The sequence below is a fragment of the Diceros bicornis genome, chromosome 1 (genome assembly GCF_020826845.1).
Source record: "Diceros bicornis minor isolate mBicDic1 chromosome 1, mDicBic1.mat.cur, whole genome shotgun sequence".
Classification (NCBI taxonomy): domain Eukaryota; kingdom Metazoa; phylum Chordata; class Mammalia; order Perissodactyla; family Rhinocerotidae; genus Diceros; species Diceros bicornis.
This window is the reverse complement of record NC_080740.1, coordinates 58,807,653-58,832,924: the sequence shown is the minus strand read 5'-3', so window position 1 is coordinate 58,832,924 and position 25,272 is coordinate 58,807,653. Positions and strand designations below refer to the sequence as shown.

General features: G+C 43.7%; 3 protein-coding genes across 6 annotated transcripts in view; 1 reads left to right on the top strand and 2 right to left on the bottom strand.

The window, feature by feature from the left end:
- Positions 1-375: 375 nt before the first annotated feature.
- On the top strand, positions 376-6,944 carry SRA1 (steroid receptor RNA activator 1). Its single transcript, XM_058542073.1, has 5 exons — positions 376-544; positions 670-795; positions 5,319-5,524; positions 6,251-6,359; positions 6,512-6,944. The coding sequence occupies exons 1-5, from the start codon at positions 520-522 to the stop codon at positions 6,718-6,720; spliced, it is 675 nt and encodes a 224-aa protein (XP_058398056.1). The 5' UTR covers positions 376-519; the 3' UTR covers positions 6,721-6,944.
- Positions 6,945-7,694: 750 nt separating this feature from the next.
- EIF4EBP3 (eukaryotic translation initiation factor 4E binding protein 3) lies at positions 7,695-9,840 on the bottom strand. 2 transcript variants are annotated; one of them, XM_058542046.1, is made up of 3 exons: positions 9,653-9,840; positions 8,387-8,557; positions 7,695-8,229 (listed from the first exon to the last, which is right to left on the bottom strand). In XM_058542046.1, the coding sequence occupies exons 1-3, from the start codon at positions 9,753-9,755 to the stop codon at positions 8,201-8,203; spliced, it is 303 nt and encodes a 100-aa protein (XP_058398029.1). In that variant the 5' UTR covers positions 9,756-9,840; the 3' UTR covers positions 7,695-8,200. The 2 variants fall into 2 exon arrangements, with proteins under 2 accessions (XP_058398029.1, XP_058398018.1); XM_058542035.1 differs by lacking the exon at positions 9,653-9,840 and having other exon boundaries at positions 8,387-9,527.
- A 5,606-nt stretch (positions 9,841-15,446) lies between these two features.
- ANKHD1 (ankyrin repeat and KH domain containing 1) overlaps positions 15,447-25,272 on the bottom strand; it is a 119,425-nt gene continuing 109,599 nt past the window's right edge. For 2 of the 3 annotated variants that reach the window (XM_058541914.1, XM_058541950.1), the window contains 7 exons: positions 24,669-24,818; positions 22,890-24,502; positions 19,398-19,574; positions 17,759-18,010; positions 17,027-17,202; positions 16,205-16,369; positions 15,447-15,927 (listed from right to left, as the gene is read on the bottom strand). In XM_058541914.1, the coding sequence (XP_058397897.1) occupies positions 15,868-15,927; positions 16,205-16,369; positions 17,027-17,202; positions 17,759-18,010; positions 19,398-19,574; positions 22,890-24,502; positions 24,669-24,818 (2,593 nt within the window). In that variant the 3' untranslated portion in view covers positions 15,447-15,867. The remainder of the gene's footprint in view (positions 15,928-16,204; positions 16,370-17,026; positions 17,203-17,758; positions 18,011-19,397; positions 19,575-22,889; positions 24,503-24,668; positions 24,819-25,272) is intronic. The other variant, XM_058541923.1, reaches the window with a different exon arrangement.

Here is a 25,272-nt window from a genome sequence, read left to right as displayed (position 1 = left end):
GTGGGAGCTCAGGTGAAACACTTAACGTGGACTTTGGCATTACTAGGCTTCATGAAGGGTTGACATCTGAGTACTCAAAGAAGAGTACTAGTTATCGAGCCTAGAGAGAATAAATGTGCAGGGCAATGGTCGGAGGTGAGATTCTATAAGTCCACCTGGCTAGATCACAGAGGGGCATATGTGCAGCAGGAGCTTCTCATGGTTGACACTCGCTCTTGAGAGCAACCGAGAGAGAGAGATTGGATCCAGAAGGGACTAGGGCTCTTGGAGCACCGCCTCTTGGAAAACAGGCCCGTTTGGTGCCTTGTGATCAGGGCCCAGAGGCGTTATTAGCTGGAGACTTCGAGTCCCTCAGGGAGTAGGCACAACGTCCCCACAGCGGCTCCTGGCGTTTCTGAACAACTATCTTACCTGGAAGGCTCCAGACAACCGCCCCCGTCCCGGGCGCGCACTAATGGGCTCGGATGTGCGGCCGCCCCGGAAGTGACGCGCTGCCCCGTTGGCCGTGCGGAAGCGGAGATGGCGGAGCTGTACGTGAAGCCGGGTGAGCGCTGCCGGTGGCCGGGTCGCTGAGTCCTGTTCCATGGTCAGGCTGGGGGTGGTTACCGTGCGGAGTGCGGACCCTCCGTCTCTCCCCAGCTGACCTGACACGTCTCCTCCCCTCCGCAGGCAACAAGGAGCGCGGCTGGAACGACCCACCGCAGTTCTCCTACGGGCTGCAGACCCAGGCTGGCGGTCCCAAGCGCACACCGCTCACCAAGAGGGTCGCCGCCCCCCAAGATGGATCCCCTAGAGGTGCGTGGGGACCTTGTGCGCGGAGACCGGTCGAGAATGGGTGGTGCCAGGGATAAGCTTGTCCCGAGGATCCTTTCTGCTCCTCTGAGGACTTCCTGAGAGAGGTTGGAGCCCCAGAAAGGGGCTCAGGGCAGGCCCTTTTCTAGCCCCTTCTCTACTGCTCAGGTACGTTAGTTTCAAAAGAGTCTCTCTATGCTTTCATCCTAGGTGATCTCATCCAGACCTATGGTTTTTAGTATAGTTTTTATTCTCAAATTATTTTCAAATTTATTTCCAACCTGGATTGCTTCCCAGAACTCCATAGTGGTATATCTGTTTGCCTGTTCTGCATCTTCACTTGACTATATAATAAGCATCTCAGACTTAACGTGTTATTCATTCATTTAATCAGTATTATCTACGGAGCATCTACTATGAGCCAGCTACTGTTTGAAGGTGAACTAGACAGCAGTGAACAAGACAAGAGGTTTCTGTTTTCGTGGAGTCCACACTCTAGCTTTGGAGATAGACACATGAAATAGTGGTAAGGGCTCTGCAGAGAAATAAAACAGGGTGATGTGAGAGTGACTAGGTAAGTGTCTGAGGGGCTGACATTTAAGCTGAAATGAGTGATGACTAAAAGCTATCCACACAAAGATCAGGCCCAAGGGCATTCCAGGCTTTGGAAACAGCTAGTGCAAAGACCCTGAGAACAAGTTTGGCAAATTCAGAGACTGAAGGAATAACTAGTGGCTAGAGCACAGTGGGCTAGGGATAGTGATTAAGATCTGAGGAGTAGGCAGGGGCCAGACCATAGTGGGTTTTGTAAACCAGGGTAAGGAGTTTGTATTTTAATTTATGTAAAGTTTAAAGCAGAGGAGGGTTGCCTCTCCCCCTGAGCACTTCTCATGCCAATAGGTGGGGCTGTGGCCCAGAGAAAGGGGCTCAGATTCAGCTCTCTTAGCACCCCTCCATTATTCACACCTGTAACACTGCAGAGGCATGATATAAGCCAGGGTTTTTTAACCTTGGCACTATTGACATTTTGGGGCAGATAATTATTTGTTGTGAAGGACTGTCCTGTACATTGTAGGATGTTTGTAGCATCTCTGGCCTCTACCCACTAGACTCCAGTAGCACCCACCCAGTTGTGACAGCCAAAAGTGTCTCCCGACATTTGCTCTGGGAGCAAAATCTCTGCAGGTTGAGAAACACTGACTGAACTACATCTTAAAAAAGATCACTCTGTCTGCTGTGTGAAAAACATTTTAGGGACGCAGCGGAAAGACAAATAAGAGACTATTACGGTAACATAGGCAAGATTCAGTGATGATTTGGATAAGGGTGGAAGTACTAGAGATGGTAGGAATTGGACTGATATGGGATATGTTATGGAGAAAGTCAGTAGAAATGAGTAGATAGAGGAGGTGAGGGAAAGAAGAATCCATGTAACTTACATTTTTTGCTTGAGGAACTGGCTGGTATTGTTATTGATATAGGAAGACTAGAGGATAGAGGTTTTTGGGGGAGGAGAGAAGCAAACTTTCTGTCTTGGCCATGTTAAATTTGGGCTGCTATTTTGGGGAGAGGTCTAGGCCAGAATTAAAGAAACGAAGTCACCATCATATGGATGGTATTTGATGTCATGGGCTTGAATAAGGTTACCTAAGGAGAGTGTGTGGATAGAGGCCTAGAGAGGATCCAAGACAGAGCCCTAAGGCTCTCTAGCATTTCAAGGTTGGGTAGAGAAGGAATTAGCAAAGGAGATTGAGAAATAGCCAAAGAAATGAGAAGAAAAGTAAAATTTACTGTGGGAGAGAGTAAAATCTTGACTTAACCATGATGCGTGCTGCTGAGAGGTTAAGTAAGACAGAGAAAAGGGACCACTAGATTTGCAAACATAGCAATCACTGGTGACCCTAACAAAAGCAGTCTGTGGAGTGATGAGAGCAGAAACCCAGGTGGAATGGGCTGAGGAGCAGCTGAGGAGAGGATTTGAAAAGAAGTAGAGAGAGTGACTACAGACAGCTCATTCAAGAAATTGCTGTGAAGCAGAGATGAGAAATGGGACAGTGCCTGAGGATGGAATGTGAGGTAAGGGAGGGTTTTTGTTTTTAAGATAGTACACTGGAGTGTTTGTATGCTGATGGGATGATTCAGAAGAGAGGGAGAACTGATGGTGCAGGCAGGGGAAAAGGGATAACTGCAGGTGGGAAGCCTAGAGAAGGCAAGAGAGGCTGGGATACAGAGTACAGCTGGAGAGATGGCCTCTGATAGGAGCAGGAACCTATTGTCTTATTAGAGGAGGAAGGAAAGCGGCCACAGATGCAGGTGGGTTAGTAGAATTGGTGGTGAGAAGATGAGAGACTTTCTGTTTAATGACCTCTATTTTCTCAATGAAATATGAGGCAGGGTCAGAAGTAGAGACAGTAGGAAAGGAAAAGAAGGGGGAGAAAGGAGAAAAGTTTAGAGATAAGATGTGAAAATAGTTGTTCTGAAGAGTAGAAAAAGGAGGCAAAGTGTAGGATTTCCAGGCAATGTTGGGGACCTTTTAAAATCTGTAGCCATGAATGTTAAAGTTTAACTCATCAGCATTGTTCTGTTTTTCCTCCCAACAAATAAGGCAAATTAGGTTTACAGGAGAGTGAGACAATGGGAGGGGATAAGTGAGGTAAGAGTGTTTAGCTGAGGTGGAAGGGTAGGAGGGTGGTCAGATTTTGAAGATGGTACAGTGTTGTTGAGAACTAAGCAGAGAGGAATGGGAGGCTGAAGAGGGGGAAAAAATGGTCATTGGAGTGAGGAGGTCAAGAAACTGAGAGGCCAAATTATCAGATGAATTAATCATTCGTGTGGATGTTGATGCCTAAAAGTAAATTCTTGACTTTTCTCCTCCAGTCTTCTCTTTTTCTGTAGTGGTTCCACCATCCCATTACTAAAGTCAGAAACCAAGAGTCATCCTTAACTCCTCTCTCCCTCACCCCCAATCCACCAAGTCTTGTTGCTACCTCCTCCTAAATAAATCTCAGAATACTCTATTTACCCTCGTCTACTCTTTCACTCTAGTCCATGCCAGCATTCTCTTTTTTCCTTGGACTACTCCCATTAACCTCCCAACTGTTGTCCCTGCCTCCATTCTTGACCTATTCTCATCAAGTTTTTCACAGAGCATAGAGCAAACATCTTAAAAAACAAGTCTAGAGGTTTGTCTGGTGGCATAGTGGTTAAGTTCATGTGCTCCGCTTCAGCAGCCGGGGTTTCACAGGTTTGGATCCTGGGCACAGACCTACACACCACTTATCAAGCTATGCTGTGGCAGGTGTCCCACATATAAAGTAGAGAAGGATGGGCACGAATGTTAGCCCAGGGCCAGTCTTCCTCAGCAAAAAAAGGAGAATTGGCAACAAATGTTAGCTCAGGGCTAATCTTTCTCACCAAAAACAAAAACAAAAAACAAGTCTAGTCACATCACCTCCTGCTTTTATAAACCTGTAGTGGCTTCCCATTACCATTAGGCTCAAGACCAAGCTCCTCCAAAGCCCTGCAGGGTCTGGACTCCTTGTTTATCTCTCCAGTGACAGCTCATATTATTTTCTTTAGTGTTAATAATTTCCAGCCACGCAGGCCTCGTTTCTGTGCCTTGAACAAGTCAGGACTTTTCCTGCCTCTTGGGCACTGCCCTTACGTCTACGTAGTACACAGTTCCTTCAACTCTTCCTGGCTGCATCTATCTCACTCATTAGTCCTTAACTTTGTGAGCACTTTTTGCTACTCACTAATCTAGCAGCTGTACCTATATTCTTACTTAATCATCACTGCAACCATGTGAAATAAGTGCTATTACTATAATATCCCCATTTTACAGAAGAGGAACCCAAGCTTAGAGGTTAAAAGTAACTTGCCAAATGTCATATTCTGTGTGAGCTAGGATAAACTTAGATGTCACCTCAGAAAGCCCTCCTTGAACACTTAGCCTAGGTAGGTCCCTCTACTCTTCCTCTTTATTACATCATCCATTTTATTTCTTTATAGCATGCAGTATAATTTGGTAATTTTCTTTTTTTTCTCCTTCCTCTAGAATTTAAGCTCTCTGAGGTCAGGAACCTAACTACTATATCTCTGGAGCCTTGCACACTGTCTGGCACATAATAGGGACTTCAGAAATATACATTGTGTGTGTGTGTGTGTGAGGAAGAGTAGCCCTAGGCTAACATCCGTCACCAGTCCTCCTCTTTTCTGCTGAGAAAGATTGGCCCTGAGCTAACATCCGTGCCCATCTGCCTCTCCTTTATATGGGACGCTGCCACAGCATGGCTTGACAAGTGGTGCCTCAATGTGTGCCCGGGATCCGAACCTGCGAACCCCGGGCCACCGCAGCAGAGCGCGCGCCCTTAACTGCTACGCCACCAGGCTCGCCCCCCCAAAAATATACATTTTTGAATGAATGAGTTGTCCCAGAGAGTAGCCCTTTTTAGAAGGGATGAAGTTATAGTTGAGCTTCTTCCTTATTTAAGCCATATTTGCTTGATCCTGTTTTACCTTTTCAGTTCCTATCTCAGAGACTTCTCCTGGGGCCCCCCGAATGGGGCCTCCACCTCTTTCAAGTAAGGCTTCCAGGCCCCCCCCTGTGGGGAGTTGTCCTGCCTCCAGTGTGGAGCCCACAAATTTCCCAGTCATTGAGTGTGAGACTCTACTAGAAGATGTGCTGAAACCTTTGGAACAGGCATTGGAGGACTGCCGTGGCCACACAAAGGTAAGCCCTGGCATACCAGTGGGGTACTGGGGAGGGCTCCCATCGACAGCCAGATGCAGGTATGGCTCCCAAAGAGAGACCGTGTGACCCTACAGGCAATGGCTTTTAACCCTTTTTGAGTTATGGACCCCTTCGGGATCTACTAAGGACTTCCCAGAAATAGGAACACAGGATTTCAGGAGGGTTCATGTGACTTCTGAAGACCAGTCAGTAGAAGAGGCTTGTAGGAACAAGAGTTGAACTTAACTCCCATTAGTGATAACAGCCTTATTTTTGTACCTCCAGGCCATTCAGAGCACACCCTGCTGATTTTGTGCTAAAGGAGGGAGAGGGAAACTCCCTTTTTCTATCTAAGTAGTGTTCCCTAAGTTTTCTGGAGGCAAAGGATCTGAGGAGTCTTCAAGGAAAGTAGCTTAGTAATTTTTACCTCTTTGGTCCTTAGTTTCCTTATTTGTAAAGCAGCACTACAGAATGAGTTTCTGATGGTCTGAGAAATTCCAGAAATTTTAAAACTCTAGCTATACGTGCATTTTTCTTGGGAGGAGAGCCATAGGTTTCATCAGATTCTCAGTGGGGCCTCTAACCTTTGGGTAAAGAACCAGAACTGTAAGATTAAGTGTAAAGTTCCTGGGCCAGAGAAAGCAGGTGCTTCCTAAATGGTGCTGCCTTTCCCCTGCCCCTGGTTGGGCTGGCAGCACTGACTTGGAGGAGAATTCTGTCTCTCAGAAGCAGGTATGTGATGACATCAGCCGACGCCTGGCTCTGCTGCAAGAACAGTGGGCTGGAGGGAAGCTGTCAACGCCTGTAAAGAAGAGGATGGCTCTGCTGGTGCAAGGTAGGAGTGGATCCCTTGGTACAGCCTAAATCCCTCATCCTGCCTTGGTTGGCTGAGCTGGAATAGGTGCTGAGATTTTGACTGGTTGGGAAGGGAGGAGGGGGAGCTATGTCTTTTGCCCCAGGCTGCTTGCTCAGCCCCTCTCTCCTCAGAGCTTTCCAGCCACCAGTGGGATGCAGCAGATGACATCCACCGCTCACTCATGGTTGACCATGTGACTGAGGTCAGTCAGTGGATGGTGGGAGTTAAAAGATTAATTGCGGAAAAGAGGAGCCTGTCTTCAGAGGAGGCCAAGGAAGAGAAATCTACAGCCACAGCTGAGGAGCACCAGACTGTCCCAGGCGTCCAACGGGCTCCATAATCCTGTGGGTTCCCCAGACTCACCTCACACCATTTCCTATGCCTTCTCTCTTAGGCCTGGGAGGGCTTCTCTCATTTGGCTCCCTTTTACCACTTGGGAAACTGTCTGCCCCTTTGGGGTCCTTGGCTGGACCCACCTCTGGAGGAAGAGGTCCCACCTGGGTCGTAGGGAGTTCACTTGTTACCCATAACATATGCATTTTAATAAAAACATCTCCATAGTGGGCCCTGGGTAGGAGAATTGAGCCCTTCATATGCCAAACTGGTCCCCTCTGATGTTCCTGACTGCCTTGCTCCCCGTGCACCCTACAAACCTATTCTTCCTCCATTCATCATGAATGGCCTTGCTAGGTATGACCAGACTACTGCCTGCCACTTTCCCCATAATTAGACTGATATGCACATCCCTTGCTGGGCTGAGTAGCCCTATCTTTGGATGATTTCATTTCAGCATGAGAACAGACGCTCAAATAGCATGGGGAGAATTTTTCCCTCAAGAAAGGGAGACTTGCCCTATTTGCATTGTTACCCTTGAGGTATACAAGTGCTCAGATATTAGAACATAGCTGTATAAATTGAAGAAGAAAATGACCAGATTGTTGAAATATGGGATCATGACTTTTTTTTTTCTTGAGGGGGGATAGGCAGTGGCAGATAGGATCATGACTTTTTATCTGACTTACCAAATAAGCTGCTGCTTCATTTTGGGCCTCAATTTGGACCCTAACGTCTCTTTCTAACCCTTTGAGGACAAAAGAGCCAGGTGAAAGGGGCCAGGGAGATTTGTTATGCTGTGAGAAGGGAGGGTACAGGTTTTCAGTGTTGGAATAAGAGGATTGGTACTTATAGGTGGCAGGCAGAAAAAGCATGGGGAAAGACAGGAGAAGGCTAAAGGCTGGGGCAGCATCTCTCTTTTCCTGCTTTGGAATAGATAGGGAGGGACTGCTAGAAAGGCCCGATTCCAGGAAGCTGGAATGGCTGCTTCCTGGAAGGGCTGGAACAGCCCTTGGCAGAGGTCAGGCTATTGCTGTTTATAGTTTGCTGAAAGTAGGCCCAGTGGGAGCTAGGAGGGGACCTGGGACCTCTGATCCAACCAGGTCTGTTGGGGCCCTCAGCTCTGTGGCTGAGATGGGAAGATCAGCATTGAGGAGAACACTGGAGCCAAGGCATTTTTCTGAATGTTTACTAAGCAGTCAGAAAGTGACATACTCCATCCCCCAATCCCAGCCTCAGCCCCTGAGCATGGAGGGCTGGGGGTTGGGAGGAGTGCCTACAGACCAAAGAGAAAGTAGAGTTAAGGGCTTGACAGGTTGCCCACTCCTATCCCTGGTCTAGCTGCCTCAGAACTAAAAGAGGCCCAGAACCAACAAGTCACTCCCTTCCAGATTAGATGAGGCCAGCTGGCCTTTGGATACCCCAGAAAGAGGTGGTGGCAGCAGCGGAATTCCTCTAACTCCACACACACGGTCATCTGCACTGGATTAGATGTCCATTTCAAATTGTGCGTCATCTGGAGAGAGAAAAGGCAGGAGGACTGGTTGCTGGGCTGAGGGTCTGCAGGCTCAGCATCAGTGCAGAAACCCCTCTTGGAACTGAACCCCCACTCTACTTTACCAGGGCATTTGGACTCAGAGGCATTCCCTAATTTTAGGTCCTGCTTTCCTTACCAGGTATCTCTTCCTCTGTTTCCTGCTCCTTCAGCTCCTCCAGCTTGGACGGTGGGGCTGTTGGAGGAGTTGTGACCCCGGGAATCTGAGGGAGGCAGCAGGGGGGCGTCCGGGCAATGGGTGAGTTCTTGCACTCCAGCAGGAACTTTCGGTCGTAGATGATCCTGGTGCCTGTCAAGGGGTAGGGGCTAGGTAAGAGGCAGGAATTTGGGTACAGAGCTGTCTGGGACCCCAGGCACAAGCTTTTTAGGGACCTGGGGGTTACAATTCCCTGTGTTTTAAAAGGCTGCTGCTCTGCAGCCCAGCATGATCTCAGCTGACTAGCCTTCACAGCACTTAAAAGACTTCTGGGCCTAACCAAGTTGTTGCTAAGCACCATAAAGCAAGAGGGCGTCATCCCAGCTGGTCCAGGCAGGGACTTTTGGTTTAGGGGAGCTTCAGGTCTTGGCTCTAAGAGGAGCATGAAACTTGGAGCTCAGGTACTTCAGGCTGCTCTGAGACTTAATTGCTTTGGAGGGGCCTAGCCCTCCAAGCTCAGTTGGATCAGGAAGCCAAATAGCAGATGTGAAGGCATTTCACCCAGTGCTGCCACCTGGGCTCTGATATGCTGCAGAGGAGCTGTGTTCCTCTGGACACCTACCTTTGCCAGTGAAACACAGGGACACACTGTTCTTAACCTGACCCCTCCCAAGTCCTATCAGGCTTAGCCCAGCCTAGAGGAACTTGGCCTTAATTACGTCTTCAAGGGCCCTGCCCTGTTCTCCTCCCTCCCCTCCATCTCCACATGGCAGGAACCCCTGGGCCGGGAGCCCACCAGCTCATCATCCCAGGCTGCTAGCTAGCCCAACCAAACAGCCGCCAGCCAGCTGCAGATACCCGAGGCCACTGCCCGAAACTGCCCTCCCCCTCTAGCTGCTTTGCAAGACCTGGTGCTCCCTGCTGAGGCCATGCTTAGTTGGGCCCTCGGCTCCTATCCCCAGGCGGGGAAGTCGGGAGGGGTAGGTGAGCAAGGCGCCCAGAACCCGGGTCACAGAATTTCAGCCCAGTCACCCGGAAACTAGGCTCAAGGCCGTGTTGCAACACTTTGAGGTTTTAGGGAACTGGGCTTCGGCTCCCAACATACCCCCGCTACCCGCAAAGCTACAACCTGCAAAGGGGCCAGCAGATGAGTCGAAGGCCCGCACTTCCCTACCCCCGGCCCACGACAGCACGCAGGAGCAGGCCTGCCCGCTGCCTGCGGACCCCAGCTGGGCCCAGCCCGCTGACCTCCCGGGGTAGTGGCATATAGCGTGCCCCCCGGCGTGGTGCTGTAGCAGTTGGGCAGCCGGTCCCTGCCCCCGGGGATCGGGCAGCTCGTGGATGTGGACATAGTGAGCGGGGTGAGCAGGTAGGGAGGCGGCTGGTGCTGAGAACACGGAGCGCAGCTGAGTCTGAAGCGGACTCTGTCGACCACATGCGGCTGGTGCTGAGAACACGGAGCGCAGCTAAGTCTGAAGCGGACTCTGTCGACCACATGCGGCGGCAGCAACACCACCAGAACGACGTCACGCCCGGGGTGGGACACCCGCTGTCACTCAACCTGACAGTCCCGCCCTACCCGCAAGGGAGCAAGCCACGAGCTCCTCGAAATTTGGAAGGAGTCCCAGGCTCCGCCCCAGCCTCCAGTTCTGTGGGCAAAATATTGGCCAGCCTGCCGTTGTGTGCTGCAGCCGCTCGGCTATTTACTATTTACTGTTTACAGCTGGGCGCTGGGGACAGGTGAGGCACAGCACACGATACTGCCATGTATTAATTCACCCATTCCTCTGAACAGTTTTGGACCGCAAAGCACTGTTATTAGCCACGTTTTACAGGTGAGGAAACTAAAGCCCAGAGAGGTTAAGTTCAAAGTTACATATCTTGTAGTAGGGGGAGCTGGGATTCAGATCCAAGTATATGTGATTCCAGAGCCTGTGCCCTTCAGCACTGCTGTGTACTGTTCCCCATTACTCAATTACTGTACAGGGTGAAAAGTGCCTTGACAGCCTGGTGCACAGCACGAAGGGGAAGGTCAGGGAGGAGGCTGGGCTTTCTGGAAGAAGTGACACCTGGACTGACTGGAGGATGAATAAAGGTTGGAGGACAGGAGAGACCTGCTCTTTGATCTCTCAGCCACAGCGAGCTAATTTCAGGCAACTAAGGAAGGGCAGGAGCTGGTGAGGAGGACTTGGTCTTTAGCCCTCTGGAAGGAAGGTGAGAGAGACTGTGGCCTCAGAAGATTTTTTGATGTAGGCACAGTGATATGAAAGAAGACAGGAGAGAGATGATGAGAAAGTAAGTACTAAGTATAGTACCTATATACATTAAAAATCTCCACTTGATCCAGCTGTCCTGTTTGGCTTCTTCAAAATCAGTACACTCCCACCAAGCCACCCCCCCTCCAAATTAAGTATAGACCACCTGACTTCACGCATTTATCAATATTACTTCAGTTCTGGCTTCATCAGATTTTCCCTTAGCTGATTTCCTCACTCGTTAAAAAAAAAGATTGTATTTTATAAGTCGGTGCTTCTCAAACTTTAATGTGCACATGAATCACCTGGAGATCCTGTTAAAATGAGGATTCTGATACAGTAGGTCTGGGGTGGGACCTGAGATTCTGGGTTTTTAATAAGATCCCAGGTGATGCAGACCCTTAGGTCTGCAGGTCCTCAGAATCACACTTCAGGTAGCAAGGATATGTATATTTTATTGTTCCAAAAGATTTTTGAGCCTCTTACAAAGTGGTGTATGCCTAAATGAAGTGTCTTAGCAGTGCTGGAGGCTTGAGAGCAAATTGTGGGGAGCCATCTATGACAACTCAGCTTTTAAGCAAGGTAAGTACTCTGGTAGGGGGAGTAGGGGATGGGATTGAGGACAGTGAGATTGAAGGTGAAGACTCCAGCCTAGTGAAATGGGGTGGGTAAAAGGGCAGACTGTGAGGATAGAGAGAAGTGGAGGGTATCCAAACACACAGAGGAGGAAAGATAAGGTGCTTCATTAAGGGTGGGGTGAGGGAGAGGGAAATAAGCTAGGAGAATTCCCAGTCTTCTAACCTGAGAGTCTTGGTAGCTAGTAGTACCACCTAAGATAGGGAAAAACAAGAGGAGAGGCATATCTTATATTGGGGAATGTATAATGTGTGTGGGAAGTTCAGATGGAGAAGCACAGTTAAGAAGCTGGATGAAGCTCAGAGGGAGAACTCTGGGCTAGGGATTCAGACTTGGGTGGAATGAAATCCAGGAGTGTGGGATGCGATCACCTGGGAAGAAGATACAGTGTAAGGAGAGGCCTGGGCACATCAACATTTATTTAAGGGGTACTGGAGGAAGAGGATTCACCAAGACTAAGAAGGACCTGAGTAGGAGAACTAGGAGAGAAGTGTCAAAGGTTTTCAAGAAGGATCAGTGTGGAAATGAGGTCTCCCTTCTACTAATCTCTACTACAGAACAATAGCAGCAGTTATTACTACTGTAAGACTACTGATAGAAACTTACTTTTCTTGAGACACTGTGTGCTATAAGGGCTGGGGAACTAGAGAACAGGGGGTTGGTTTTAGAGAAAGCCAGATTCATCATCCATGCAATCTGGATAGAAGACCAAGAGTTTAAATCAGAGGGTCAATACTGATTACCCATTAGAATATGGGAGCTTTAAAAAAAAACAGCTATGCCCAGGCCTTACCCCTAGAGATCTGATTAAACCTATAGGGAATATCAGGTCTCTGCTACTAGGCAAATTCCTTTGGACTTACACCAATACCATCAAGATAAAACAGGAGGTGAAAAGTAATCACAAAATAGGTTTGCAGTCTGATCATTAGATTCATGATCACGTTTTCCAATTTAGGTCTTAAAGCCCAGGCTCCTGCCGTTTATTAGAGATGGCCTTAACACACTTAAGTTTTGGATACTTCAAATTACCTCTCACTCATTTCCTACAGGAGAAAGTGAAGGTGAAGGAACCTGCCTGTTGGCAAATGGTGACAAATCTTTGAGGATGAATAGACAAATGCAGTGTTATCAGAATCCCTCACCCCAGGACAGGGTCCACTGGGAAGACATCACAACCAGCCACACTTCTTGGGAGAAGAGATCTAGGGCTAATTAGAGAACAAGATGTTCAGAAGCTGTTTTCCTATAGGCTTGTTTGCCTCTTCCTGGGCTTACCATGTGGTCCAAAGGTCTTAAACAGTGGGATAGAACCACATATACCAAATACTCCTATTTGTTTGGCTAGAAACTATAATATGACCAGCCTTTCCCCTTCTACAAGCTACCTCAAACTGAGGATGGTCTCCTCATGCACTAATTTTGAGGTTGGGAGGAGGATTTGGCCAGAATCAACAAGAACAGATGGAAACTGTAGTTCCAAGTCCTGAAATTTCTTACCTCTGGTTAGGAGAGGCCACCATTGACTGTCCAACTCTCTTCTTTGGTCTGGTTAGCTGAGGTGATGAGATTTCCCCTTTGAGAGCAGAGACTGAAGGAAGCAGACTGGCCTATAAAAGGGCAAGTCAGCACACTGTAGCCACAATAGGTTTAAAGGGTCTTAAAACATCAATAATTTTATTGGTGGTCAAATTTTATTACATTGGACACTACTTAAAATAACTGGGTCCAGCAACCTTCATGATATAGTTTTATTCCTTGGAAGAGCTGTTATTCTCATGGGGTTTGATCTATGCCTAAGCAGGATGTTTCTTAGTGACTTGAGGGCTCACTATGTATGTGCAAGGTTTTCTTCTGCGTCCACTAAAATCTCAAAATCAATACTGGCTCCCACAACAGCAGCTTTTATTTCATGTGAGAACCAATGGTAGGGGCTCTTAAACCTCAGCAATGTAAACATTCTATTGGCTTCCAGTATTCCCATACTGTATATTCTGATTCACGAGAAAAAGAAGAAAATCTGTGTTAGAACTACAGACTTTCTTGAGTTCATTTACATTCTATTTCATTTTCAGATGAGGAAAGTGAAGCCCAGAAATGAGAAATGACTTGCCGAAGGTCACATAGCTTCAAGTGGCAGAAACGAAAATAGAATTTAGACTTCTGATTCTTGTTCCACTGTACCCATGCTGCCGCCCCCCCAAATCCCTTGTATATTTTGAAAGTAATTAAGTTCTTACCTGAGCTAGGTTTAATCCAAGGTTCAGGTTGGTAAAATAGCAGTTAAGTAATGCCAGGAAGAGGCAAGACAGAGGAAGAAGAGATTACAGCAGGCAAAATGGAGTGGGAGTAGGCTACTGGGATCCAGATAGTCAGAAAGAAAAGGCAGTGCTGGTAAGAGGGCAGGGAGGAGAGTATCCTAAATAACTACTACTAACTGCCCAGCTCCTGTTTCTTCCTAGTCCTCCTAGGAGTTTCTCATAATTCCTCCTCTTCTCATGGGTTCTAGTTCCTCACCTGAGATAAAATTTCTCATTCTGTTGTCCTCAAGATGTGGAAGACAGGGTTAAGACTGGCTCTTCCAGATAATTCAAATGTATTGTAGATAGTTAAGATAGATAGAACGAAACTCACCTTTTTGTCCCACTGATTAATTAATATTGTTTCTCACTAGTCTGTGTTTCATCAAGAGTAGTTTCATTCATTTCCCTAATATTAGGTGATTTTTTTTTTATTAGTGGTAAGTGGAAGCAGCAAGATATGTAGGTGATCCAAGGGGGCTTCTGTCCCCGTCAAGGTAAGGGGGGGTCTCTTGAGAATACTTGATGTAGTTATCAAGCACTACAAAAGCAGTAGCTTCAACACCAATCATACTTTCCAAATCCATTCAAAATAAAAAATAAGAAATGAGCTTAAAGAAGGTCTCTCATGTAAGATGTATGTAAGATGATATGAAAGACAAAAGAACCAGGTATGTCTAACACAGAACAAACATGGTGTGTCTCATCTATTGGTGGCTCTAGGAGCCAGGCACAGAAGATTAATAACTCCTGTTGGTATTGAGAGTAGAAAAGTGCTGCTTGTATGATTCTGCCCCCAGTTACTATTTTTTTGTGCATCCTTCTTTGCCTTGATATATGTTTTGGCTTCTCAGCCGCAACCATTTTCTTTTTAGATTGCCTATATATAAGACCAGGAAATTCAACTGTATTAAAACATGAACAAGTTGATGACGGTTCTTTTCAGTGGGATAGTTTTTGCTTCTATATTGCATCATATTTTTGGCATAGCCTATAGTTTGGCCAAAGCAATCCATTCCAGTGTTGCTGCATTTAGCTTGTTAAACATACTGGCTCTTCATACTTGGGGCCATGGGAACAAGCCCAGAATTAGTCACATATTTATAAACCTTACTCAACTGATTCAATAATACAACAGAATTATAGGAGTCACTCCCGCCCTCTCCTATGTTCCAACCCAAATAAAACTTAAAACACCTAGAACTAAATAAATTTTTAGATAAAAGAGTCGAGAAGCACAAAAGGAACCTGAAGTTGATGATTTGGGTGTCCCTAAGTTTGTTCAGTGTCATCTGATTGAAATCCTGTTGTTCTTATGGACATACTCATGATCTATAAAGAGCCAAACCTATCAGTGACCTATCTGCTAAAGTCAGCTAAGACACATTGTAGGGGCTTGAAACTACTTTCTCACTTATGAGATGATATGGAAGAGAACAGGGAATGTTTAACACAGAATAAATAGATCACTAGTCTTAAAAGTGCTCTTTCAAGGCAGTCTAAGAATGGACTCTAAAGTTAAAATGTGAGGGGCCGGCCCGGTGGCATAGTGGTTAAGTTCTCGCGCTCCGCTTCAGTGGCCCAGGGTTCGTGGGTTCAGATCTCAGGCGCAGACCTACATACCACTCATGAAGCCATGCTGTGGCGGCGTCTCATATGCAAAAAATAGAGGAAGACTGGCAACAGATGTTAGCTCAGGGCCAATCTTCCTCACCAAAAAAAAATTTTTAAAAATAAAGTGTAAAATGTGAGAAGCCTGTTACAAACACAGTATTAACAACCTGGTTCAATATGATTGTGGATTGGGTGGTACCTGCATGACCACTGAAAGGATCACACCCCACTTCTAAACTCTGTTCATCTTTTTATTGAATATTCTGGTAAATATTTCACATTAATACAGGCTACATTAAGTAGAGCCACTATATGACAAGAAATTTACTCAACGTTTTCCTTTTAAGTATGTAAACAATTGTACATGTATTTACCACCCTAAAAGGTTGAAACATGTAATCATCTAATTCTTTTCTGCATACAAGTAGCATTCAGTACGTTTAGCCAAAAGCACTAAGTTCAAAATGGCTAAACTAACCAGAGAACATAATCAGGTGGATAGGAAATCACTTAGTTCTTACACAATGGGCAATCAAATTTCCATTGCTAAAGCCTCAGAGGAAATTTCTTAGTTAGGCACATTAAAAAAAAAAAATCCCCAGGGTTCTTCCAAGATCATAGGTTTTTCAAACAAGGCTAAAGAGTAAGACCTTCTAACTTAGTTGACATATTTGAGATGCATGTTTCCAATATGAGGTGCCCACGTGCCAGGCCAAATCTGAAAAGGGGGAGGAAAAATTGGAATTTCTAATTAGGAATCTTTAGACATTTACAAAATGAATATATAAATGCAATGGCAATTCACTGTTTCTGCCTAGGAAGAATACACATACATGAAATAAAATGTTTAGTAACATCATCTTGATATTGAAAAACTTAATTCAGATGAAGGTGGTCATATGTCATGACTTTTGATATTCTTAATTTGTACTAACCAAAGAATTAAAAGACAGACATGACATCGGAAAAATAAAAGAGCATTAAGTCCATTTTACCTGTTGGGCATCAGTGCATTCAGTTGAATTCTGAATAACTTTTATCATAGGGTTCCAAGCAGCATCTGGGTTGTGAAGTCCATTAAACAGAGGGCCCCCTGGAACATCAGCAAGCTGAGGATGAGAGGGTATTATGGTGCCTCCATACATGGAAATTGGCAGACCCTAAAACAGCAGAAAGAAAGGTTTAATCATGAAGTGATTATAAATGATGATTTCATAATACCAGCTTAGAGGATCCTATAAGTACAGCACTGTACAAAGTTGACAAACCAAAAGTGGTTATCATTAGTAACGCTCTTCAACGAGAAGAGAAAACAACAACTAAATCCAATATTAAATCATCAGGAAATTCCCCTTATTTGATGAACACATAATATCCTCAACTTTCCCTTATTTTAGTTTCACTAATAAGCTTGTGCTAAGAAAAGGGGAACTTTACTTGATTGCTTGCAGCCGTAAGCTGGCTTTACGGCAGCCAGGAAGCTCTCAGAGCAGACAAGAGGGCATTGGGGAGCTCACAGCCAGCTTTTTAGAGGGGCAGAGGCCTCCCTCAAAGCTGTGGCAGCAAAATGCAAAGCAGCAAAATCCAAATCTCTCAGGTTTTTTGGGAGGATGGAGGCATCTTCAGGATAGTTTGAGGACAAACTACTGTAGACAGCATAGCCCACTCTTGAAATTAGGCAAAAAATCTGGCAGAGTCATGGAAACAAACTGGTTACACCAAAAGGGAAAATTATTTTAATACAAACTATTCCTTAACATGTGATTACACTGGCTGGCAAAGTGTTAAACAAATTACAATGATGTTTGTCAACTCACTTTAGAAAAATCCACAAAACTGCTTGCCATAGGCTGATGAAAAATGTTAGAGGGGGCTACCATTCCAGAATCATCTCTCTCCATTGGTTGATGCTGGGAGAATGTACTTGGATCTGATAATTGTTGATGCATTGGATGGTTCCCTATCACAGACTGTGACCAACCCGATAAACCTTCTGGAAAGAAGAATTGAGAACAGGGTTTGATATTTATTTGGATAAGATAACAAAACATTACCACTTGATCTTTTTCATACTAAATTTTATCAAAATCATTCCTCTGAAGAGCTCAGGGCATGTTCATGACAATCTTTGCAAACCAAAAAAAAAACAAGTTCCTGGAAAACTGGGTGAAGTTCTCTGAATACCCCAAACACTCTACCTTGTCCTTCAAAAGATTAAGTGCTCCCTGAAAGAAATCAACTATCCCATTCTACATTGAAAAGCTTAAGAGGGAAAGGAAGTATGCTTTGAATCTTTTACTTCTTATCAACTCTATATTTATCATTTTCTATATATTATTATACATATTACATATATTATTAACCCAAACTAACATTCCAGACACCGAGACTAGATTGAATTCTTCAAAGGTATACACACCCCTACTGATTGTTACGTGTACGAACTAAGCTTTTTCGTTTTGTGTTGTTTTTAAGGAATTAAGTTTTAATGGCAAAATCCCACAACTTACTTGAGATATCCCTCCAAACAGAGGGCAAGGTAACTGTACCTGACATAGCATTGACACCAAATGACCAGATTCCACTGTGTCCAACAGGAGCGACAAAACTAGTTCCCACAGGAGCTTGTGCGACAGACCCTCCTTGCCGCATCCGGGCTAGTCTCTCTGTTCCAATAGGGGGAGGTATCTTTCGATCCTGACTGGTACTGCCTCCTTTTGGTTGGCCCAATATTGGTGGGGCAGAAGTGGCTGAAAGAGGTGAAGATGATCCCGAAGAAACAGATGGAATAGGAGAGTCACCTGGTGGCAAAATATTTCTCTATTGTTTTATTACATATAAAAACTAAGTATAAGATATGAGAAACCTTGTTGGAAAGATCTATTCCACAACATAGGTTCTATAAAGAAAAATTTCATTTTATAAGATCATTCAAATGAAAATATGTATACATTATCCTACATTACTTCTGCCTATGGTAAGTAAAAATAAGTAGTCAAAAAAAATTTCCAGATTGAACTGACCAAGGCTACAAAGGAAGGTCGGGTTTATTCTTACTCTAGTTCTAAATAATCTTCTCAAAACATACATTGTCACATTTTAAATTAACTTAAATGTGGCAATGTTTGCACAGTACCTAGCATATTGTCTGGAAAACAGCTGGTATACTCTATACTTATTAGCTGTTTTCTTTTTTCAACTTCCATGATAATCCTCCTCCTTTTGCTGAGGAAGACTGGCCCTGACCTAACATCCGTGACCATCTTCCTCCACTTTATATGGGACACCGCCACAGCATGCCTTGACAAGCGGTGCCTTGGTGCATGCCCGGATCTGAACCTGAGCCACCAGCAGCGGAGCCCACGCACTTAACTGCTACAATTAACCGCTATGCCACGAGGCCGGGCCCTCTTTTTTCTCTTTCTATAGCCCCTTTTTTCCATAAGTAAGAAAGATCAAATGTTAGCAAAGCATCGTAGGATTCAATTCACGGCTTTATTTCTTAATGGGACTCTACTGAGGTAAGGCCGGGCCCTCTTTTTTCTCTTTCTATAGCCCCTTTTTTCCATAAGTAAGAAAGATCAAATGTTAGCAAAGCATCGTAGGACTCAATTCACGGCTTTATTTCTTAATGGGACTCTACTGAGGTAATATGAGTAGTTTTCCTTGTCAAAAGGGCCAATACTCACTGACTACCTCATGATGCTCATTAAAAAAATCATATCCTGTTCAAGTCCTGTTAGAACTTCATCTGTTCTAAATATTGAAATAAATAAGTCAGAACAAAGGAATACTTTTACGTATAAATGGCAATAATATAGTTTCCTAAAACGTAAAAATAAATGAAGAATCATACCAAACTGAGCTTACACATAAATTCAACTTCTTTTCAGACTTAAGACATTTTTTCACAATACTGCCCCCAAAAGGGTTCTTTTATGAAACTACCTATAGTACCTCTTTTCTTGATCCAAGTCCCAGGAAACATTTCTGGCTTGGAAGAACAGCTTGACCCTTCTCAAGTTTTCTATCCTACAGATGACTGACAATTTTTGACATTACTACAATACAAACCTTGGGTATCTGCATACCATTTAGATTACTAAAGTTATAATAAGTGTTCCCTGAAACAAATGGTTTAATAACTTATTCAAGACTCTTTGGGAAGAGTTCCTCCAGGATTCCTACATGAGTTTGAGGCGCTTGTCCAAGGATGGGGAGAAAAATGTTGTCTGTTGAAACTAGGAGTCCCAACAGGAGCTGGCCCTTGCAGGAAAACCCGCGTTCCTGGTATGCCGGAAAAACTTGTCAGAGGAGCAGAAGAGGAAGATGGGGAGTTGCCTGATGGGTCAATGGATGGTAACCCTGAAATAAAACAGGTCCAAGACATCTAATTAGCCAAAACTTTAAAACTGAAAGTCCAAGGTTTACTTAATTCCTTTTTAAAAAAGGAGAAAGCATGCAGTTTATTTTGTAGATCACAGCAAAAAGAATCCATTTATGTGATACTGTATGGCCCAAATCAATTTTTTTCTGGCAGTCTAGAAGAATATCACCAAAGAGCACTAGATATAGAAAAGTGAGCCCAACCTTTAAGAATGGCAGTCACTTGGAGTATGTTCTGGATAAATCTCAAAGTTTTCACTGGAGGGGACATGAAATGAGAGCATGTTGTGAGAAAGTGGCACCAATTAATAACTTTTGCTTTCCCCTTTTGTGGAAAAATCTCAAAGTACAGCTGTCTATCTACATAACTACAGTCATTTCCTATGGAAGATGAATAACAAAACCTACAATGTTTCCTTCCTAACAAGGAGGAAAAGCATACTATTAAACAAAAGATAGTTTCAGTATTCCATCTGACAAAAAAAAATATCAACAGTTACAAACTATATCAAAGTTTCTATCTAGTTTGTATAAGTCTGAATGTAGTAGTCTTCTCAAATTCTATTGCTTTCTCTGCAGAATGTATTAGGGAAGGGGGTCAGGGGTCTGGTGCTCATTTCAGGAAAAAGTAGTTAATATCAACATAAAAAACTGTCAAAACTTCTCTCAAACAGGTCTTATTCATCTATTTAAAGTATACAATTCAAAGGATTTTAGTATATTCACAGGGTTGTGCACTCATCACCACAATCAATTTTAGAACATTTCTGTCTACCCTGAAAGAAACTCTGTACACATTACTTGTCACTCTCCATCCTCCTTTACCACATATCCCACCTCTAAGCAACCACTAATACACTTTCTGTCTCTACAGATTTGCCTTTTCTGGAAATTTCATATAAATGGAATCATGCAGTATGTGGTCTCTGTGACCGGCTTCTTTCACTTAGCAAAATGTTTTCAAAGTTCATCCATGTCGTAGGATAAATCAGTACTTCATTTCTTTCTATTATATCTCATTATATAGAATGCAAATAACATTATATATTAATATATAATTATTACATATATTAATATATAATTATTACAGGTATTACATATAATGAGAATATCTCATCATATAGATACACTACACTTTGTTTTTCCATTCATCAGTTGATGGACATTGGGTTGTCTCCACTTTTTGGCTATTATGAATAACGCTGGTATGAACATTTGTGTACCAGTTTTTGTGTAGACATATGTTTTCTCTTGGGTATATCTAGGAGTAGAATTACTTGATCATTTGGTAACTGTTTAATTTTTTTTTACAGAGCAGGATGAGGTTTGCCTACTTTTTTTTTTTTTTTGAGGAAGATTGGCCCTGAGCTAACATCTGTTGCCAATCTTCCTCTTTTTCTTTTTTCTCCCCAAAGCCCCAGTACACAGTTGTATATCCTAGTTGTAGGTTCTTCTAGTTCTTCTATGTGGGAGGCTTGATGAGTGGTGAGTAGGTCTGCGCCCAGGATCCGAACCAGCGAACCCCGGGGCTGCCAAAGCGGAACATGTGAACTTAACCACCATGCCACGGTGCTGGCCCCACTGTTTAATTTTTTGAGGAACTGTCCAACTGTTTTTCCAAAGTGGCTGTACCATTTTAAATTTCTACCAGCAGCAGCGTTTGAGGGTTCCAATTTCTCCACATCCTTTCCCATCTTCTTAAGTATTACTATTACTTACCTGTAGACCAGGAGAGTAAACTATATCCATGAAAGAAGAGCATCAACAAAAGAAGCCATATAGGCAGTTAAGAAATGAGGCCAAACTTAATCCTGAACCCCAGAAGGAAGGTCAAGGATTAATGCTTACTTTTTTCATTATTATTATTTTTTATTAGCAGTAAATCATTTTGATGTGATGGAGCTGAATAATTAAGGTCCCAAAATCTTGTTTTCTACCAAACTAGATGGATGATTTCCTTGACTTTTTTCTTTTTTCCAGAGATTCATAATCTGCACATCTTCTGGGATGCAGTATGTGGAGTGCAAAGAGCTCACACACTGGAATATGAGAGATCTGAAGTCTAATTCTGGTGAAGGCACTCTAAATTCACATATTGGCTAGTGCCAGTCAAGTCAAGGATTAATGCTTTCTACCACAGCCTAACCACTGGCAATGAGCTCTTCTTTCACCCTGGGGCCTTTGAAAACCTCTATTAGTTTCTGCAAAATGAAAAGTTAAAATAGAATCCTATTTATAGAAAAGAAAAAAAAAGAATCCTAGAGAATATTCTGGACCATAGATGGTTTTATGTAAGCTTGTATTTCTATTTGAAAGATGATATAACAGCTATGTTTTCCTGAAAACAAAAGTAAATGGAAACACATCTGAAGTGAAAGCTAAGGCTATACCATATCCATAAACTCACAAATTTTAAACAACATAGATCAGTTTATAATTAGCAAAAAGGAAGGATGGGCTCTGGGACAGTTTTCCAACTGCAAGAAAAATGCTAAGTGGCAACAGTTCTTCTTACCTCCATTCTAGATCAGCCACAATTTCTAATTTGTTTTTCAGAATAGTGCAGATTGGACTAAAATTTGGCTTACACTCTGGAAAACAGATTCTGGTTTTCCAGATATCTCCAAGTTAACACTGGCCTCATATCTTTTTATATATTTCTTATAATGCCTCAGCAGCTAATTTCTAATTTTGAGGAACAAATAGCTGAATCTAAGTTGGTCTTTTTAAAAAAAGAGCCCACAAATGACCAGATCTCTTCAAACAGCTCCATCTAATGTAAATAATATAGAGTACTATTAAACAATATCATTTAATATTCAGTCTGAGCACCCAAGACGGAGAACAAAGAATGTAGATTATGGACTGGTACTTAAACACCTTTGTAACTTAAACTTTTTAAGTCTGAGAAATGCAAAAAATTACTATGATTTAAAAAAATGTCTCTAAATGTGGAATCCTTGAAGCATCCTATGAGTTCTTTTTTACTAATATCGTCTTATGCTAAGTCTAAGAAAATGGACTGACACAAGGTATTACCTCCTTGCTATGAGGGACAGAGATCACACAGAGAATATAAAGCAGCTAATTACATGCGAGTGATTTACCCACAGCTATTTTTTTGTCCACTCAATTAGCAATCATTAAAAGGTCTTTACTATTTATGACACACTCTCATTTCTTTAAGATCATGCAATACTATGTACAAAATAAATACTTTATTATTATCTTGGAAGATTAGATTATGCTGTTAGAGCCCCAAATTGAGATGCAGCAATAGGTATAAGAACTTACCAACTGGACTAGTAGAAACTCGCTGGGAAGGTGGTCTGAAGCCAGGTGCCTTGGAGTTGTCAGGGTGCACGTTTTCCAAGTGTCCAAGTACAGAGTTACCCAGGAACGCTGACTGAACAGTGAAAGAGGCATCTGCAGCAACTCGTGAGGACAGCGGACCATCTCCCCAACCCTGGTTAGCTGGCACCTGACTACTATCAAAAAGACTACTGAAGTGATTGAAAAGTGTGGCTGGGCCAAATGTAGGTGGCAAAGATTTATTTGCTGGGTTAATGTGCATCTGAGAACCATTCATAATGTTCATGGCTGAAGAAAGCTGCACTGCAGCTGGTGGGCCTTGAGGTGGTGTTAAAGGAACTGGATTTGTAACAAAAATAGACTGGGGATCCTGATGTACAGTTGCATTTGGTACCACTGAGTAAAAAGAACCTCTGGACTGCATTCGATGAGAAACTCGAGGTGCTGGTACAGCTAATTGAGGTAAATTATTGGTTTCCTGATTATCAGCAGCAACCAATCTGGGTGACGCCAAAGTCAATGGAGCAGGTTCTGAATTAGATGCAAAAGGCATTGACATAGGACTTAAATCAGACACACTGGATGGCTGTGCCTCCTCCTGTGTGTTATTGGAGGGAGGAGTGGGACTACTGGATGGGAGAGTTTCTGGAGCTCCTGGGGTGTTGCTGGTAGAGCTACTGCAGCTATTTGCAGCTGAAGATGGGGTACACAGGTTTGCCATGGGCTGGTCCTGTGTGGAAACTTTCTCTCTGGGGGGTGGCATGGCAGAGAAAGACTCCATCTTTTGTGAAGAAAGCTGTGCTTGAGGAGTACTTGCGGGCAGAAATGTAGTGGGAACTTGCCCACTAGTGATAGGTGCAGAGGAGACAGAAGGCAAGGAACTACAAGTGCTTGTCACAGAAGAAATCACTGTTGCTGGAGGACTCGTCTTAGGCACACAGGCAAACAACTGCTTCCTGACTGATGAAGGAGTCCGGGTATTAGTCACACACAGTTGCTGACTGGCAGCAACTACAGAAGAGACAGTGATAGGACAACTGGCAGTAGCTAGTCCAGCAGACTCTGAGGGTAAAACAGTCCCATTCTGGTTAGGTAGACGGCCTGTATTATTATGCTTTGGAGAGCTATTTGTGTTGCCGGGATTCACAGGTCTCACTGGGAATGGTCCCCAAGTGTTAGGAGAGGGTGAAAAGGTTCCTCCAAACTGGGCCATGGGTAAGCGAGGATGCCGAATCTGTTGCATGGTTTGAGCAGCCAGCAGTGCAAAATGAGGGTGGGGATAAGCTAAGGGTAGAGAAACTGGGAAAGAAGAACGTACATTTGTTGGAACGTTCTTATTAAGTTTATTAGTGGGCTGGAACGTAGATAATGTTGTCGCCTGTGAAGTTACAAGAGTTGGAGCACCCAAGGGAAATGCATTTTTACTGGAAGCTGCTGTGGTGCCTACTCCAGCTGAGAAGTTTGCATGGATGGATTTGGTGCTGGCAGGTGTTCTGATATGATTTTTAGGAATCAAGTCTTCCAGTTCCTTAGCAGGATCTTGAATAAGTGCATTGATAAGTTGAACTGCATATCTTGTTGATTCTGTACCACCCCTGATGAGAAAACAAACAAAAAACAAAAACAAGATCAAAATCTTAAACAACCAGGTAACCTTTACCATGAAATAAAATTCTTGATTGTACCATACCTAACAAAAATATGCTTCCAATAAAATTTAATTTCCACACAGAACTAGCAATATACATTTTTCACAATTACCTTATCGTGATCATTCTCTCCCCGTTCTTATCTTTTTGTTTATCCACATCAATATGGGCACCAGTAACATCTTGTATTGCAGTGATGTTGCATCCTCCTCTTCCCATTATCCTGGAAACCACTGAGGCTGGAACAGACAATTTCTTTGACCTATAAAATGAAGCCTACAAATGAGCTTATGAAATCAAATGTCTCTGTATAGTAAATGTGTTTATTAAAAAATACGTCTTAGTAAGTATAGTCATGGACATTTTAGAATAATATTTCTCAAACCTTAAAAGCTTCTAGTAATTCCCTCTTTATTTTAGAACTGACCTATCTTATCATATTGAATTTAATTTAGTAAAGGGAAAAATTACATTGCCATTTAAAACAAAAACTATATTTAAATCACTCATAATCTGGGCCAGCCCCATGGCTTAGCGGTTAAGTGCACGCACTCCGCTGCTGGCGGCCCGGGTTCGGATCCCGGGCGTGCACCGACGCACTGCTTCTCCGGCCATGCTGAGGCCGCGTCCCACATACAGTAACTAGAAGGATGTGCAACTATGACATACGACTATCTACTGGGGCTTTGGGGGAAAAAATAAGTAAAATTAAAAAA

Excerpts from the sequence above, each read along its gene's own strand:
- SRA1 (XM_058542073.1), top strand. The coding sequence starts at position 520 with ATGGCGGAGCTGTACGTGAAGCCGG. Across the intron at positions 545-669 it reads GGAGCTGTACGTGAAGCCGG|GCAACAAGGAGCGCGGCTGG; the intron begins GTGAGCGCTGCC and ends TCCCCTCCGCAG. Across the intron at positions 5,525-6,250 it reads ACTGCCGTGGCCACACAAAG|AAGCAGGTATGTGATGACAT; the intron begins GTAAGCCCTGGC and ends TCTGTCTCTCAG.
- EIF4EBP3 (XM_058542035.1), bottom strand. The coding sequence starts at position 8,849 with ATGCTCCTCTTAGAGCCAAGACCTGAAGCTCCCCTAAACCAAAAGTCC. Across the intron at positions 8,230-8,386 it reads AACAGAGGAAGAGATACCTG|ATGACGCACAATTTGAAATG; the intron begins GTAAGGAAAGCA and ends TTCTCTCTCCAG.